This window comes from Pseudonaja textilis, chromosome 5 (assembly GCF_049901715.1).
Source record: "Pseudonaja textilis isolate UNSWEBS1 chromosome 5, rPseTex1.2, whole genome shotgun sequence".
NCBI classification, from domain to species: domain Eukaryota; kingdom Metazoa; phylum Chordata; class Lepidosauria; order Squamata; family Elapidae; genus Pseudonaja; species Pseudonaja textilis.
This window is the reverse complement of record NC_141994.1, coordinates 42,898,314-42,914,320: the sequence shown is the minus strand read 5'-3', so window position 1 is coordinate 42,914,320 and position 16,007 is coordinate 42,898,314. Positions and strand designations below refer to the sequence as shown.

Below are 16,007 nucleotides of genomic sequence, written 5' to 3'. Positions count from 1 at the left end.
ATGGTGAGATATAGCAAACTAAATTTGAGCTAAGTAATATCTTCCTGAAAATATAAAAAATAATCTTTTAACATTTTTACTGTATGTCAAAGGTATTGGGAAAATGGTAAAAGATCTGGTTAGATCTTGGCAAACTCTTTAAAGAAAAAATGATGAAAAAAATCACTAAAGCTGTGGAGCTTCTCTGAAGATCTATAGTTTTATTTTCTCAAATTTTATTCCAAGCTATATTTCATAGTCCTGAGGATGTATCACGTGAAGTATCAATATTTTTTTTTGTTAGCAAACAGCAAAAGACAATTAGGAAGTCTTTTGCTATTTAGGTAGTCAAAAACACACAGGCAGGTTTTGCTTAATTTATACAGGAAAACTGAAATTCTATTCTGAATAGAGAGCATCAAGATGGATGCTAAAAAAGCCTTTAACAAAATTTTTTACTATTTATTTCAAATGCCTACTTTATGCCTTTACTCAAGATTACATGTTATTTCATATTTCTTTAGAAGTTATAAACTAATATTATATGCAAATAGTATTGTATTATGTATGTCTATGCTTAATGCTTTCATTCCAGCTTTGGGAAAACAGCAGGATATTCAATTAACAGGTCCAAATCAGAACTGATGTCAGTAGTTAAAAATCCCTTCATTAATTCAATAAGCAGTTATCAATTTTATGTATGAAATGACCATACTGGAGTATGCAGATTAAGCATACTGGGAGTTCTTACATCTTCTAATGTATCATAGGTAATTATTTTAAGCATTAATATATAAGGACATCTCTTCAGGTTTTGATAGATTTAAACCATGTTTAAAACTTACCCCTTTGGGCAAAATTAATACTCTTAAGAATATATCTCCAATATCAGTGATTCTCAAATATTTTAATCTTATAACCCCTTTATGTTATTAAAAAAGACTGAGTCCCCCCAAGAGTTTTGGTTTAAATGGGTTACATCTAGAAATGCATTAGAAATTACAAATCAGATATTTTAAAATATTTATTTCACAGATGACTCCCTGAAATGGCCTCAGTGACTTTGAGGGATCCCCAGACCACATTCTGAGAACAAATGTCTTGTAACAGGGGTCCTTAATCCCTGGGCTGTGGCCCACTTCCAGGAAACAATCCACGTGAGCAACAGGCTAATGTGTAAGTTGAGCTGCGCACGCATGGACTTGTGCACTGGCTCACCACTCACGGAAACTGAGCTTTGCATGCAGGCTCACTGCTCAGCCCGGTCTACTCAGTGAGAAGAGCAAACACCGGGCCAGCAAAGCGAAAACATGCCAGCAGTTTGGGGAGTGGTGTCAAGCTGGCCACGCCCACCTAATCGATCATGGCTACCTGGCCCACCAGGGTCAATCATAGCCCTGGAGCGGCCCTCAATGAAATTGAGTTTGACACCTCTGGTTTAGATGGTCGGTAATTCTAAAAGGATATCTTCCTGATCTGCAAAATCCATTTGGTCTGCCAAATTGATTATTACAAAGCAACCATATAGTAATTGTCAGGGGTTTTGCAACCAAGATGTGATAGTGCTAATCATTTATGACTACATTTAAGCTGTGCCAAATCTGCTGACAATTTTCAATGTAAATGAAATATCTAAACAATATTTACCTGCAAATGCTTCAGACTACCTATTGCCAGGATATTGACTTCATTATCTAGAAATGAAACATCTATTTCACGATTTAACACAAAAACAGAGGACTTGCATACTTTATTTGTTTCCCATATCTGTTGAAAAGAAAATTATTATTAGAAGCTATGTCATCTAAACTGTAGAAGTTTGACCATAGATAAATTAAACTGTAAAATTTAGGGCTGTAATTACTCAATTAAAAATAAACATCAGCTTCTTTTATTTCCATTTATAAAGTTATTTAATGAATAATTTATCTATGTGTCCCAAAGGTGCTTTCTTTCAAAAGGCAACTGGACTTTCTTGTTTTGTTTGAAGATGTTTCATTTCTCATCCAGGAAGTTTCTTCAGTTCTGATTAAATGGTGGAGAATGGAAGAAATCATATTACAGGGAAAATATAAATCCTTCCATTCTCCACCATTCAGTTAGAACTGAGCAAGCTTCTTGGATGAGAAGTGAAACGTCTTCAAGCAAAACAAGAAAGTCTAGTTGCCTTTGAAAGAAAGCACTTTTGGGATAATCATGACCTGGATGACTGAGAATTTCTATAAAAATTTACCTGAGTACTTCACAAAGAAATCACATATTAATAAAAATGTAGTTCTTTTATTCAATTCAAAGAAGCAGGCTTTGTTCCAAGTCCCATCGTTTGCCTTAACAGAACAGTTAAAATGAGGCCTTCTCCATATTAGCTTCCATACTATGGAGTTTTTCATCAAAAGGTACTCATTAGATTTTCATTCTAGCAGAGATGTTTCACATCTCCACTTGCTATGATTGTGCAGTATTTTTACTACTACTTTATTTATTTGTTTAGATGTAAAATATAGTTATCCTATTTTCTAACCTGACTTTAAAACGAGTGGTTTTTTTCAAATAATAACTGCCTTAAAGAATTTTTTTATGTCATCCAAACTTTAAATATTCATTTCCCCCATAAGACTCTGGGAGACTTAAGAGAACTTTAAGAACTATGAATCATGTAAGTATACAGATACAGTTTCAAATGTAAAGTATTTTTGCACAGCATTGAATTTAAAAAGAAAGGAAGATAAAATAAGGATACAATGCAACTAATTCAAATATGCTAAAAATCTGTACATGTTTTGATAGCTACAAATCCTCATTTGACGCATTATGAAATCAATGCATATATCCTGAACTTCTACTGCTATAAAATTTAACATTAGACAATTATTTGCTCTGTGTTAAAAATATCCAGAAAAGAACTGAGGGGAAAACTTACCCTTATTGTTTGGTCATCAGAAGATGTGACAAAAAAAGAACCATCAAGAGAAAAATTCACAGAATGTACCCAACTCATATGTCCTAGGCACTCAGCTATTTTTGAAATGGATTCAATGTTCCATATCTAATAGAAAATTTTTTAAAAAAACTTTTAATATAAAAACATAACTCTAGTAAATCATATCAAATAGTGATAAAACATTGTCTCCCACAGTCTATCAATATGCCCTGTGAGGTTTGCAAAGGGCATAATCAGACCTCCCACACTGTTGTTTCCTGGTAATTTGCACTCTATTTAGAATCAGAGCTTTCATCCATCAATGGGCCAGTATTTGTAGTTTTTTTTTAAAAAACAAACAAACATTATAATTAAAAATAGCTCACATTCAAACAGCTTCCTTTCAAATGTTAGGCTGTCACCAGCAACTACAAAATTACAAAAAAACAAACACACAATACAGATGTATAGTATTAAAATGAGTCCTTGTCTAAAAGTAAATGTAATTGAAGATTAGATTTTAATTGCTTAATTCTGTTCTATTTCAAGAACTCTTTGCTATTACCTTAAGGTAGCTGGAACCATCAAACATTAAACAATAGGTATGTATTATAAGATAGAAAAATAAAAATAAATAAAAATTTAATAACAAACAATTAATTACAAACTGTTAATTAGCTTTTTTAAATTTCCAAGCAAAATGTCTTATCAATGTATCATTATGGACCTTAGAGTTTCACTACTATTTTTCAGTAATAATCGTGACATATTCCCCTGGAATTTTAATTTTGATTTAAAATACCAAATCCAAAATTATAGGTATGTAGATTATTGACTTAAACTAACATGTATAATAGTTTTATTTCAATTTTACTAAAAGAAACGGTAGTGATTATTTGCAAGCATCAAAAAATCATTATTCTGAGTGTTAGTATATTGCCTGGATCTGCTAGCTAGTGAGATTTAACCAACAGGATGATAGTTTATAATAGAGATGCTAGTTAGTATGGAATAGCATAAACATGACTTTCTTTATTTCATTGTAGGAGGTGATTAAAAGTTACAACAAACTCTCATCCTAGATAAAAATATATATTACTTTGGTTTGCCTCAGTTTCTCTTCTGCTTCTGAAGTGACAAAATGCTTTTCTTGGTGATTTTGCTCTATTTCTAATTCTCTTACTGGACATATATTCCAGAATAGATTTGATATTTGCTTAAATATTTGCTTGAAATTTAACAATAATCTCATCTTAGATTCTTGATTTGATAGGAAGTTACTCTTACCTCTTACTTTTAGCCATCAATAAACTTTTAGCTTTTAGCAAAAGTGAAAATTAATTTTTAGCAAAATCTGAATTAATTCAGATTGGTAAAATGACCCTGAATCCATACAAAAGTTCAAATCTTTACATTTATAAATCCACGAAGCTTCTTCCTATGATCAAATGTATGTTTTTACTAATTGTTTTCAGATATGCTTGGAGTTGCAACTGGATCCTTCTGCTTTGAAAGATTAACCATGCAACCACATATACACAGGAACAGCTTGGAATAGCTTCCAAACAGCTGTGGTGAACCTTGAAAACGATGTGGCTATTTTAATTATATGAAAAAGAGCTGTTCAGTATGCCTTCAAATATGTACTTTGCCCAATTATCCTATTTACACTGAGCAGTGACTCATTCCTATTGTGTACTAATACATTATAGCAACAAGAAACTTGAGGATGGAAATAATATATTTACTTACTTCAACAGAACAATGTGATAAAGCAACTGCTACTATTTTACTATTGGGACAGAAGTCACAGTACTGGATTGTGTTGTGGTGGCTCAAAAGAGCTTCTGCCAATAATTCCTTGGTTTCAACATCCACAAGCTGTAAACATAATAAATATTTTAAGACATTTATCTCCCATGTTATTTGGAAAGTTACAGTTATAGTTATATAAAGATGAAGCTGTGATATTTATGCATGCAAGCATGTATATGTGTGTGTGTGTGTGTGTGTGTGTGTGTGTGTGTAAATATAAAAATGAAAATTTTCACTTTATAGATGTCTCCCAACAAAACATTCTATCTATCTATCTATCTATCTATCTATCTATCTATCTATCTATCTATCTATCTATCTATCTATCTTGCATGCAACATTACTGATTTATTAATGTAAATATCTTACTCGTTTCATTTAAAAAAACCACTTACATGTAACTGACTTCTTGGTGGTTTTCAATATCAATGACTGTGGTATCAAGAACTGGGGATGGGGAGAACAGTTTGTGCTGGTTTATCTCCTTCCTCTGGGACCAGTCCTAATCAATCTTATTAGGAAGTGAAAGGTCCATCCTGTAGCTCCAGCTTTGCAAGGTGCCAAAGATTTTGGTGCTGTCCCTATTTCTTTTTAAGATCTACATGAAGCCACTAGATAAGACCATTCATCACCACGGGATGATATCTAGGTGTACATCTCTGTTCCCTTCTTTCAGTCACTTATGCCCTGGTTATTTCCTATATGGACTGCAATGCGCTCTACATAGGGCTACCCTTGAATAGTATCTAGAAGCTGCAATTGTGCTGAATGGTACAAAACTGCGGTTTGAGCATTCCCAGGATTGCATATGTAACACATTTGCAATGTCAACAAATCTCCAGTACCTACTCTGCCCCAGGCCTAATAACATAACCAGGTCTTGAGGACTTTAGGAATATCAGAAGGGATGTACTTAATCCAATTTCAGGGGGGGAAGGGGTGTTCCATAAGGCAGGAGCCTTAGTAGAGAAAGAACATCTCCTGTGACCCACCAAATGTAGGTCCCTAGCCAATGGAACCCACGACATGCTCACTCTGCCATATCTGATGGGGCGGGCTAATACAACCTGGTCACTCAAAACCCCCGGTCTCATGGCATTAAAACCAGCACCTTGAATTGGACCCAGAAGCAAACTGGCAGCCAACGCAGCTTGAAAAACAGACATGTAATATGTATTATTCAAGGAGAGCACATAACTGTCTGTGCTACTGCATTCTCTATCAGGTAAAACTTCAGGGGCAGAGGATTAAGGATTCAAATATAAAATCTTCCAAATGCTGTTTAATTTATTTAACAAAATCATAAATATCTTTAAGGTCCAGGAAATGTATTTCTACCCCATCTGGACAAATGTTAACGTAATATGTAATGTGTTTATCTTCTAAAAAGGGGGGGAAAGGAAAATATTCCCACAGCCAATGCTATACAGTACGACAGATCTGATTATAATACCAAAATATGGTCTCTGCGCATGGATGGAGGCCGAGAGTATGAGCTATACTATACATTATTTTGTGTTATTTTAGATGAAATAAGTGTTTAGGGTCACAAAAAAGGTAGAGAATTTTCCGGATTCAATTTGGTATCACATATACTCACAAAACAAGCTGCTGCTGTCCTAAAAGTTTAGAGCGAACTGAAACCTTGGTCTCTCAGGGTATGTCTTATATGCTGATATACTGTTGTTGAAGTTATCTTGGCTATTTATTTAAGGAAACAGGAGAAGCTTTAAAGAAGTTATCCCCAGATTCTGAGATTGATCAGTAGATGCTGACCCTCAGGTTGGAAAATAGAAGGAGGGCTTCAAGGATTCCCTTTTCAACAAGCTAATTTTGGACTTTGCTTCACAGTATTTATGTATTAAGTTTATATGCCACCCATCTCTCCAAGAGGTGACTTTGGGCAACATTCCTGAATGAACATGCAGTATGCTATTCTTTCACTTTTTCTACCATATAATTTAAAACAAGTAATACTGATTTCTAAAGTTGTAAAAAAATTCTACCTCAAAAAAAAAATAAAATTTGTGAATACTGGTATCTCAAAACAAGTTTAAAAACAAAATGAAAATACATTACCAATATATTATTAAATACTTACAAAAAGTTTATTTTTAGCTGCTACTACTATTGCTGTACTATTTGATGACCAGGAACAACACTTCACTAATACTTCCACTTCATCATGGTAGCCATCCCCATTTTTGAAGAAGTCTCCTATGTTAATAGTTTTCAGTTCATTTGCTGACTGCACATTCCAAAGCTTTAACGAAAAGTTTTCTGATTAGAATTACCGTTTGTTAGAAAATAGCAACATATTCAAATCAAGCAGCTAAGCTGATAAAAATTTCTTATTCATTCAGACTGATTTATTCCTAATATTGTCAAGTAAGAACTATTTCAAAAACACCTTTTGCTGGAGAAGACTATTGTGTGTGTACATGAATAATTTTATGTTTAACCAGTATCGGAAATATATTTATTTTATAGTCCACTTATCTAGTATATTATCCAATATATACTTATGTTTTCTCATATAATAGTTTTAAAAAGCACTATTTGTTTTAGTCCATTTTTCGTATAGTCATTAAAATTATTTATATAAAGGATGTATTCTGTTTAGACTCTTTGATGGAAAAATCAATTCATATTGATCTGCATAAATTAAACATTTTCCATTTTGCTTCTCTAATGATTTTAATATACACGTTATTCTATTCATAAAGTCCAAACTCTGATTGTATCAATATTAATTAACATTTCATAAACTTCTAAAAACTATAACTTATATTGTTACTGTAAATAAAAATGAATGTTTTTAATTAACTGTATATACTACATTTAAATATATTTCAGAATTCAAATTGCTGGATTTGGTTGATATATTATTTTGTTACAAAATCTATCTCCATAAAAGATTTCTGATCCAAACTCAAATTATATGCCTATTAGAAATGGAAGATTGTTTCTTTTTTTCTTGTACAAAAGCAAACAACTGTGTCCTATTACAAAATGCAGTTGGATCAATCCTACTTATTGATAAGTTATACTTCCTACTTCCCAGAGTTACAAAAGCTCTGAAAGGTTGGTTACAGTCTGTTAAAGACATCTGGATGTCCTAAAATTAAAATGTTGAACTGCCCCCCCAGTGGTCATTTCATCATGATTTGATCTGGGTGATCATGATTTGGGTGGCTGGCAACCTGTTTGCACTGACAACTGGTTGCCAAGCAGCCTGTGATCAGGTGATCACCATAATCTTCACTGTCAGTTTTCCCAGAAAGTCAATGGAAAGCTGGCAGGAGAGTTTGCAAGTTGTAAGGATTTGTATAGAAGGATTTGCACATGGGTGGTAGTAGTGGTGGGAAATTCTTTATTAAGTTGCAGAAATGAAGCTCAGATCTTTAGTGTCTGAGCTTCATTTCTCCACCCAAGCATATAAGTTTCTTCCAAACACAGAAGGGAGCTTCCTGCCCTTCTTCAGCAGGTAACTCTTTTGCTCTGTCCATTTAATTGTCAACAACTGAGATTCTGTTGTTGAAAGTTGAGAACTACCTGTATTTTTTGCTGATAATGAAAAGGCTTTTATCATACAGATCATAATATCATACAGATGATATTAAAAATCATCTTTTTTCTTCATTTTAGTCCAATGTTAGGGTTCCCATGCTAATCCTTTTTTATTGTCTATATGGGTAGTTCTTAGATAGCAACTGTAATTGGGACTGGAATTTCCACTGATAAGCAATGCAATCATAAATTGCAATGGCAAGTAACCATGTCGCCTAGCAATGGCATCACCCATTGCCATTGTTAAGCAAGAATGGTGGGACTCAAGCAGTCTGGCAGACAGTAAGGCATGGTGTGAGTGCAGTGGGGGGTGGGAGTGGTTAGGGGAGCATGTGTGACTGGCCCAAGAGGTATGGAGGGACTGGCTGTAACCAGGTATGGTGCGGTGCACAAGGAACCAACATGTCATGATGCGGCTACCAGTAATAGTGGCTTCTGACAGACTTAGAAGGCTGCATGAGTGGCCAAAGAAGCACAGCGCAAGTACAGAGGGGACAGGGCTAACTACTGCCAGTCAGAAAAGGATATGGGTGCAACTATAGTTAAATGCAAGATGATTGTAAAGGTCTTGGATTGCAATCATGTAACCCCAGGGATGCTCTGACAACCAGAATTTTGAGAACTGGTAATAAATCTCTTCTTTAAGCACCATCATAACTGAACAATAACTGAACAAATGGTTGGTTAGCGAGAACTAGCTATAGTCTAAACTTCTGCTACTGTACCATTGTTAATCACGAAGTCGTATACAACCCATCGCGACCCCATGGACAACGTTCCTCCAGGCCTTCCTGTCCTCTACCATCCCCCAGAGTCCATTTAAGCTCATGCTAACTGCTTCAGTGACTCCATCCATCCACCTTATTCTCTGCTGTCCCCTCCTTCTTTTGGCCTCAATTGTTCCCAGCATTAGGCTCTTCTCCAGTGAGTTCTTCCTTCTCATTAGGTGGCCAAAGTATTTGAGTTTCATCTTCAGGATCTGACCTTCTAAAGAGCAGCCAAGGTTGATCTCCTCTAGGACTCACCGGTTTGATCACCTTGCAGTCTAAGGGATTTTTTTTATATTTTATATTTATTTTATATTATTTACTTTAAATATTATTTAAATATTATATTAATTAAATATTAATTAAATAAGATTAATTTAAATATTATTCAAATATTTATTATATTTTATATTTATATTTTATATTTATTATTTGTATCTTTTTTAAAACAAATAATTCAAAGCAGTGAACGTATCCAACGCACCTTCCGCCTTCTATTTTACCCACAGCAATCCAGAAAGAGATTGACTGGCCCAAAGTCAATCAGCTGGCTTTCATGTCTAAGGTGCAAATTGAACACAGTCTCCCGCTTTCTAGTCTGGTGCCTTAACCACTGGAACATATGGTCAAATATACACACACAGATCGTATTCTGTGGAGTTCAAACCCTCTAGAGCAAGGTGCCAAACACGATCCTGTTGCAGGCTGGATCATGATGTATCACAATGTTTTTTCCCTTTGTGGAGCCAGAATGTGCATGGTCTCCATGGGACGTATCTGGCTGGTGGGCTGTGAGTTTGACAGCCTACTCTGAAGATAGTTCTTAAATTACAAGAAATTAGTTCAACAACTATTCAACATTACAATGTTGCTGAAAAAAAACAGACTTACGACAAGTGTTTGATGTTATGGCTGTGGTAGTGCCTCCACTGTCATGTGATCAATATTTAGGTGATTGGCAACTTACAACTGCAGGGACACTGTAACATCCTCCATCCATCTTCTCTAGTCTGTATTTTGGGCTGCCCTGCACAGCAGCACTTGGCAGCAGTGCCAAGGCTGAGGCTGAAGTAGATGCTATTTGAAGAACATTTACTTAAATGGTAATAATTTTGCTAGTTAAAGAAAGAATCACCACACAAATTGAAGAAAAAGATCTTCCAAAACACCGCAAGAACGGGGCTCCTGCTGTTCTTTAAATGCTTTGCCTATTTTCATGAGACATGTGGAAAACCAGGTTTCTTAAGAATTGAAAGAATGGCATGCACAACTTAGAGAAGGAATGGGACGTGCAACTTGGAGACTGGCACATGGTGGGGAAGGTCAGTCCTGGACTACAAGGCAGTAGGGACAAATCTGGCTTTATACATTGGTGCTGGCATGACTGCCTGCACTGTGCAATTGAGGCATCATTTCTCAGTGGCAATGGTGCTGGTGCTGGGACTGAACTAGAGGCCTGGGAGTGATAGCAACATGCTGTGACTGCTGAAGACTTTGGGCTTCTACGTCAGCCCAACACTGGCAATGCCATCAATGAGTGCCACCGGGCAGTCAAAAGGGCATAGATTAGCAGAGGGTGGGGCGGGGGAGTTGCAGCATCTCTGCCATCAGAAGTGCTGCTGGGCTGAGATTTCTGGGGGCCGTTGAAGCTCTCCACCACACTCCCCAACTCACATGTAGCCTGCACCAAGTATCCCCAAGCCTTCTGCAGTTTCTTACAGCACTCCATGCTCTTTACCAGGGACACCTTTTGCTTACCGACTCACAATTCTGTTAATAGCAGCAGCAGGGAATGCAGGAATTCCAGTCATCTGATATCTTGCTTTCTGACATGACTTAGTGACTGAAATTCCAGTCTCAATTGTGGTCATAAGTCAAGGACTACAATTTTAACTCATTTATTCTTGTACCTTATATACAGTGCATTTAGGAACTACCCAGAGAGTTAAAGGAAAGAGTATATAATGATCTATCATGTTGGAGAATATATGTTTTGTTTGAAAAATGAAATGAAACCCAACTGTTGCATTTTATAGATACAGACAACAATAGCAATGGCCAAACAATAATTCCAATTTCTAAAACAATAGGTTTTAATAAATTATGTTGAAATTTTGCTTCTTGTTCACATCCAGGTGTACTGGAATTTCATCTAAGCAATTTACATAGATATATATTAAAATGTAAAGGTAACATTCATTATACATGAGCAATAATTTAGAAGAGAACACATATGAGAATATTTCAAATTAGGGAACTGGCAATAAGGAAAGTATAGAATGCATTTCTCAGATATTTCCTACTTCAATCTGAGTGTAATATTAATTCAATACATGGCAAAGCCAAAGCAACAAAGCAAGTCATTTGATCAGTTGTACAGATTTTCTGGATCAAATGTCCCTTATTCCCCCCAAATAGCTTTGCTAACCAATTAGCCAATTTAACAAAAGAAAGAAAGAAAGAAAGAAAGAAAGAAAGAAAGAAAGAAAGAAAGAAAGAAAGAAAGAAAGAAAGAAAGAAAGAAAGAAAGAAATTAATTTACAGCTAGCTGTCAGACATTTTGTGACAATTTAATTTTCACTAGGTACTTGCATATTGTAAAAAGGAATGTATAAAGCCTCACTTCAGTGAACTGTACTTAATATTTTTTTTAATTTGCAGCAATACAGTGTGGAAGGAAGGAAGGAAGGGTTGTAATACAATTACTGTTTCCAAGGTACAAAATACTGAATCAAAAGGTGCTATCTACAATAATTCAGTCTCAAGACATACCTTTAAAGTTCCATCAGCGGAACAACTAGCCAAGTATTTATCATCTGGTGAAAATCTGCAATGGGTCACAGATCCTTCATGACCAAACAATGTATTGCGACAATACTTATTATTCAAGTCCCAGAGCTGCATTTAGGATAGGAAAAAGAAATCAAGAAGAAATGAATGAATGTATTAAAATTTCACAATATTCATATATTTTGTGTAGCAATGAAAACAAATTTGCAGCTTACAGTTTTTATTAGGAACCCCAGACAGTTGGTGTCAAACTTTATTTATTATATCCTATAAACAGCTATAGAAACACAAGTATTTGGGAAAATGGAAGGTATAACTATGCTGTTAGTGTGCTTCAAAGGACAATTCTAACTAATTTTTACAATTCAGCACTAACTAAATGGCCTGCAATGGCTAAAAGTGGAAGCAACAAAGTAACAAATCCTAAATTAATGCATTTCAGGAAGTTTCCAAAAATTCTCTACTAGGAAATATCCAGAACCATCATTATAACTGCAGCTACATCAAAATATCAATATGACTTCATTTACTACTTACTTTAATATAAGTATCATTTGAACACGTTGCTAATAAATGATTACTAAAATGGCAGAAGTTGACCTGCTCTGTATGTTCTTCGAATTCACACACAAGTTCACCTGTTCTTGAGTTCCAGACCTAAAACATTATATACAATAATTCAAACAATTAAAAAGATGTTTATCAACTATGTATCCATTTCTAATCTAAATACTAGGCAAAACTGAAATATGTTCAATTTCTATGTACATAAATATTCCTTAAATTTTAGCAAGTAGTAATTTTCTGAAATATTAAATTTGAACTTGCAAAGCTACATATAATAAAAATTCAAATTCCACATTTTCTTTATTTAAACTATACCATAGGTTAACTAAAAGATTTATTTTCTAGATTGGGAAATCCTTCAATTACTCATACTCCATCAGCTCTTGACTGGATTACTACAAGGTACCCTACACAAGGTACCATTTGGAAGCTACTATTGGTCCAGAATGCAGTAAGGTGGATAGTAGTAGACACATCACGTTGCACCCACGTCATCTCTGCTCTCTGCAAGCTGTACTGGTTGCCATATGGCTACAGGAACAAGATTACAATTGTTATAATCTAACAAGGCCTCCATGTTATTCAACCTGGTTATTTAAGAGATTGTCAATTTCTGATAAGTTCTATCCTATCAATGAAACTAAGCAGAATGGACATTATGTAGGTCTCCTCAATCAAACAATGTCCTATGTCAGGGCCTAGCACATTCTTTACTGTATGATGCCTGCCCACCGGAGTCATATGGCTCCCTACCTGCAGATGTTCCAGAATTAGTTAAAAACACAGCTCAGTTCCCAGGCCCGATTAGGGTCAATGCGAAGCATTTGTTCATTTTTGCTAGTTTTAGATATATGTAGTTGTTTTGTTCTTTTAAACAAATGTATTTTTAAGATTCTTTTCTTTGTATTGTACGCTGCTCAGAATACTTTGTGAACTGGGTAATCTCCAAATTGAATAAAAATATAAGATAAAAAAATGAATCTGACATGCTAGAATAAGGATTCATTCTTAAAATTTAATCACCTTTGGCAATATAGGTGGTACATAGGTTTAATAAGTAAATAAATACAAAGAAACCTGGAGTTGCAAGCGTAATCTGTTCCAGGAATACAGTTGCAACCCAATTTGGTCGTGACACGGCTGACTGCACATGTACGGACAAAAATTGCACATAATGCACATGCGCGGAAGGGGAAATTGGTGCAGAAAGGGAATCTGCTTCAGCTGGGTTTGTTCGCCACCCAATTCTTGAATCGTGATCTGATTCAAAAATCGGATGGATATTTTGGTCGGAACCAGATTTGGTCACGAAGAGAAGTGTTCGTGACCCAAGGTTCCACTGTAATCATAATACAACAACAAATCCTGAAGAGACAGCTTCTGTGGTCCATGGAACATTGTAGTGACATTATTAAAGAGGACAAGACTGAAATTTTAGAGCTTTGGTATTTATGTTTAGGACCAAATGTTTTAGAACTTGTTTTAATGAAAATATATATATATAATATGGTTCAAAAGTAATAATTTGACACTTAATGTTGTTAGTATGATTCTAGAGAACTCTGGGGGCTGCAAAAAAGTGGACATTCTTTTAATGTATTATTGAAATTAATTTTTTTCCTATTGGCTTCAATTAAAAATACCAGGAGCTCCTCACTTAATTACTCTAATTGGAACCAACAAATCTATCACTAAGCAGTTAAGAGAAACACCATGTTCTGACAGTCCTAGCTGCTGTCATTAAATAAACTTGAGCTCATTATGCAACCCATCACATGACTGTAATTTGCAAGCTCCCACTGGCTTTCCCATTGATTTTGCTTGTCAGAAACCAGATGGGATGCTGTGACCATTGTAAATACACAACAGTTGCCAAGCACCTGAATCATAATCACAGTAATTTAAGGGATGCTGCGACAGTTATAAATATGAACACCAGTCCCAAGTAACTCTTTTTAGCACTGTCATAACTTTGAACAGCCACTAAATGAACAATCACTTAGTGAGGCCTGCCTACCTGTATTATTAATTCAACTGGTATTAATTAAAGTTCAAATAGGATGACTGATTTTTCATAATACGCTTACTTTTACTTTTTGATCCATTGAACAAGTGGCTAGAAATCTGTCATCCATTGAAAAAGCACAGCAGAGCACTTCATCATCATGAGCTTTTACTTCTAGGAGCTTTTCTCCACTTTCAGTTTTGAAAACCTGCAAATAGAAGAAAAAAGTAGTAGAAGTGATATTGGATTGTTATATCTGTATACAAAACTAACGCTCTGTGTGTATTACAAACATACATTACTAGTGACATAGTCGTGATTCTATTTTATTAATTATCTTGTCTATATAATTGAATTTTTGTTAGTTCAAAAGGAAAAAATGGAAAGAGAGATTGTTAACATTTAAGCCAACCTCAGCAATACTAAATAAGAACTACAGTAATGCAGGATAATATTTGTAGATCAAGATTGAAATGAGGAGTCCTTGGTGCTCTCTGAGCTTCTTTGTTTCTTGCAGACATTTCATTACCCAAACTATGTAATATCATAGTGCTAGTAAGGAGTGGGGTTTGCTCTCAGTTTATATTTTAGTGGCTTGCCTTGTCACTGTTGGTAGGGTGGTTTTAGAAGTTCTATGTTAGTTTTTGTTCTATTTATTGTTGGCTTGTTTGGCTGTTCCTTGATTGGGTTTTTTTTTTACTTGATTGTTAATCTTTGAGTTAATCTATGTTCGTTTGTATGCTGATTGGTGGTGGAAAGGTGTTTTGGGATTTTTGTGAACTTTTTGGCTGTTTATTGTCTCTTTTGTCTATTGAGTTTCTCAGTCATGCAGGTCATAGTTGTCCCAAAGGTGCTTTTTCAAAAGGCAACTGGACTTTGTTTTCTTTGAAGACATTTCGCTTGTCAAACCAAGAAGCATCTTGGATGAGAAGTGAAACTTCTTCAAGGAAAAACAAAGTCCACTTCCCTTTGGAAAAAGCAGCATACTCTTTTGCATAGTATGTAGATTTTGTTTATGTCTATGTGTCTATTGATGGCTAATTTGTTGAAATGCCAGGTTTCTAGACAATAAGGGTTTTGGGACTTGACTTGGTCTAGGATGGTCATAAACCAAAAAGGGAACAATAAGACCAAAACACTCCCTACCAGCAGTCAGCACCCAGATGAACATAAGATTAACTCCAAGTTTAACATCAGACCAACAACCAAATAAACAATACTCCAGTCAAGGAACTGCCAATCAAACCAACAGTAAGCAGCCCAAACAAAGAACCTCTAAGACCAGCCCCACCAACACAAGGCTAGAATATAAACTGAGAGCAAATCCCACTCCCTACTATCACTGATGATGTTACCTAGTATGGGTAATGAAATGTCTGCAAGAAAACAACTAAACTCTGAGAGCACCATAGACCCCTCATAAATGAGAACTGGCACTTTTTGTAACAAATAAATATATACATGTTAATCAATCAGTAATTTAGAAAGTTTTGGAAAAAACAGAGCATCTAATATCTACACACACAAAAATCGACTAAAGGTAGTTCGCAACTTATAACAGTTGATTTAGTGAGTTTTTAAAGGACTGAAAAAA

General features: G+C 35.1%; 1 protein-coding gene across 2 annotated transcripts in view; it reads right to left on the bottom strand.

Moving 5' to 3' along the window:
* APAF1 (apoptotic peptidase activating factor 1) overlaps positions 1-16,007 on the bottom strand; it is a 51,139-nt gene that overhangs the window by 13,835 nt on the left and 21,297 nt on the right. For both annotated transcript variants that reach the window (XM_026698144.2, XM_087934649.1), the window contains exons 14-20: positions 14,496-14,621; positions 12,379-12,498; positions 11,824-11,949; positions 6,816-6,977; positions 4,652-4,780; positions 2,900-3,025; positions 1,627-1,746 (exon numbers count right to left, since the gene is read on the bottom strand). In XM_026698144.2, coding sequence (XP_026553929.1) covers positions 1,627-1,746; positions 2,900-3,025; positions 4,652-4,780; positions 6,816-6,977; positions 11,824-11,949; positions 12,379-12,498; positions 14,496-14,621 — 909 coding nt within the window. The remainder of the gene's footprint in view (positions 1-1,626; positions 1,747-2,899; positions 3,026-4,651; positions 4,781-6,815; positions 6,978-11,823; positions 11,950-12,378; positions 12,499-14,495; positions 14,622-16,007) is intronic.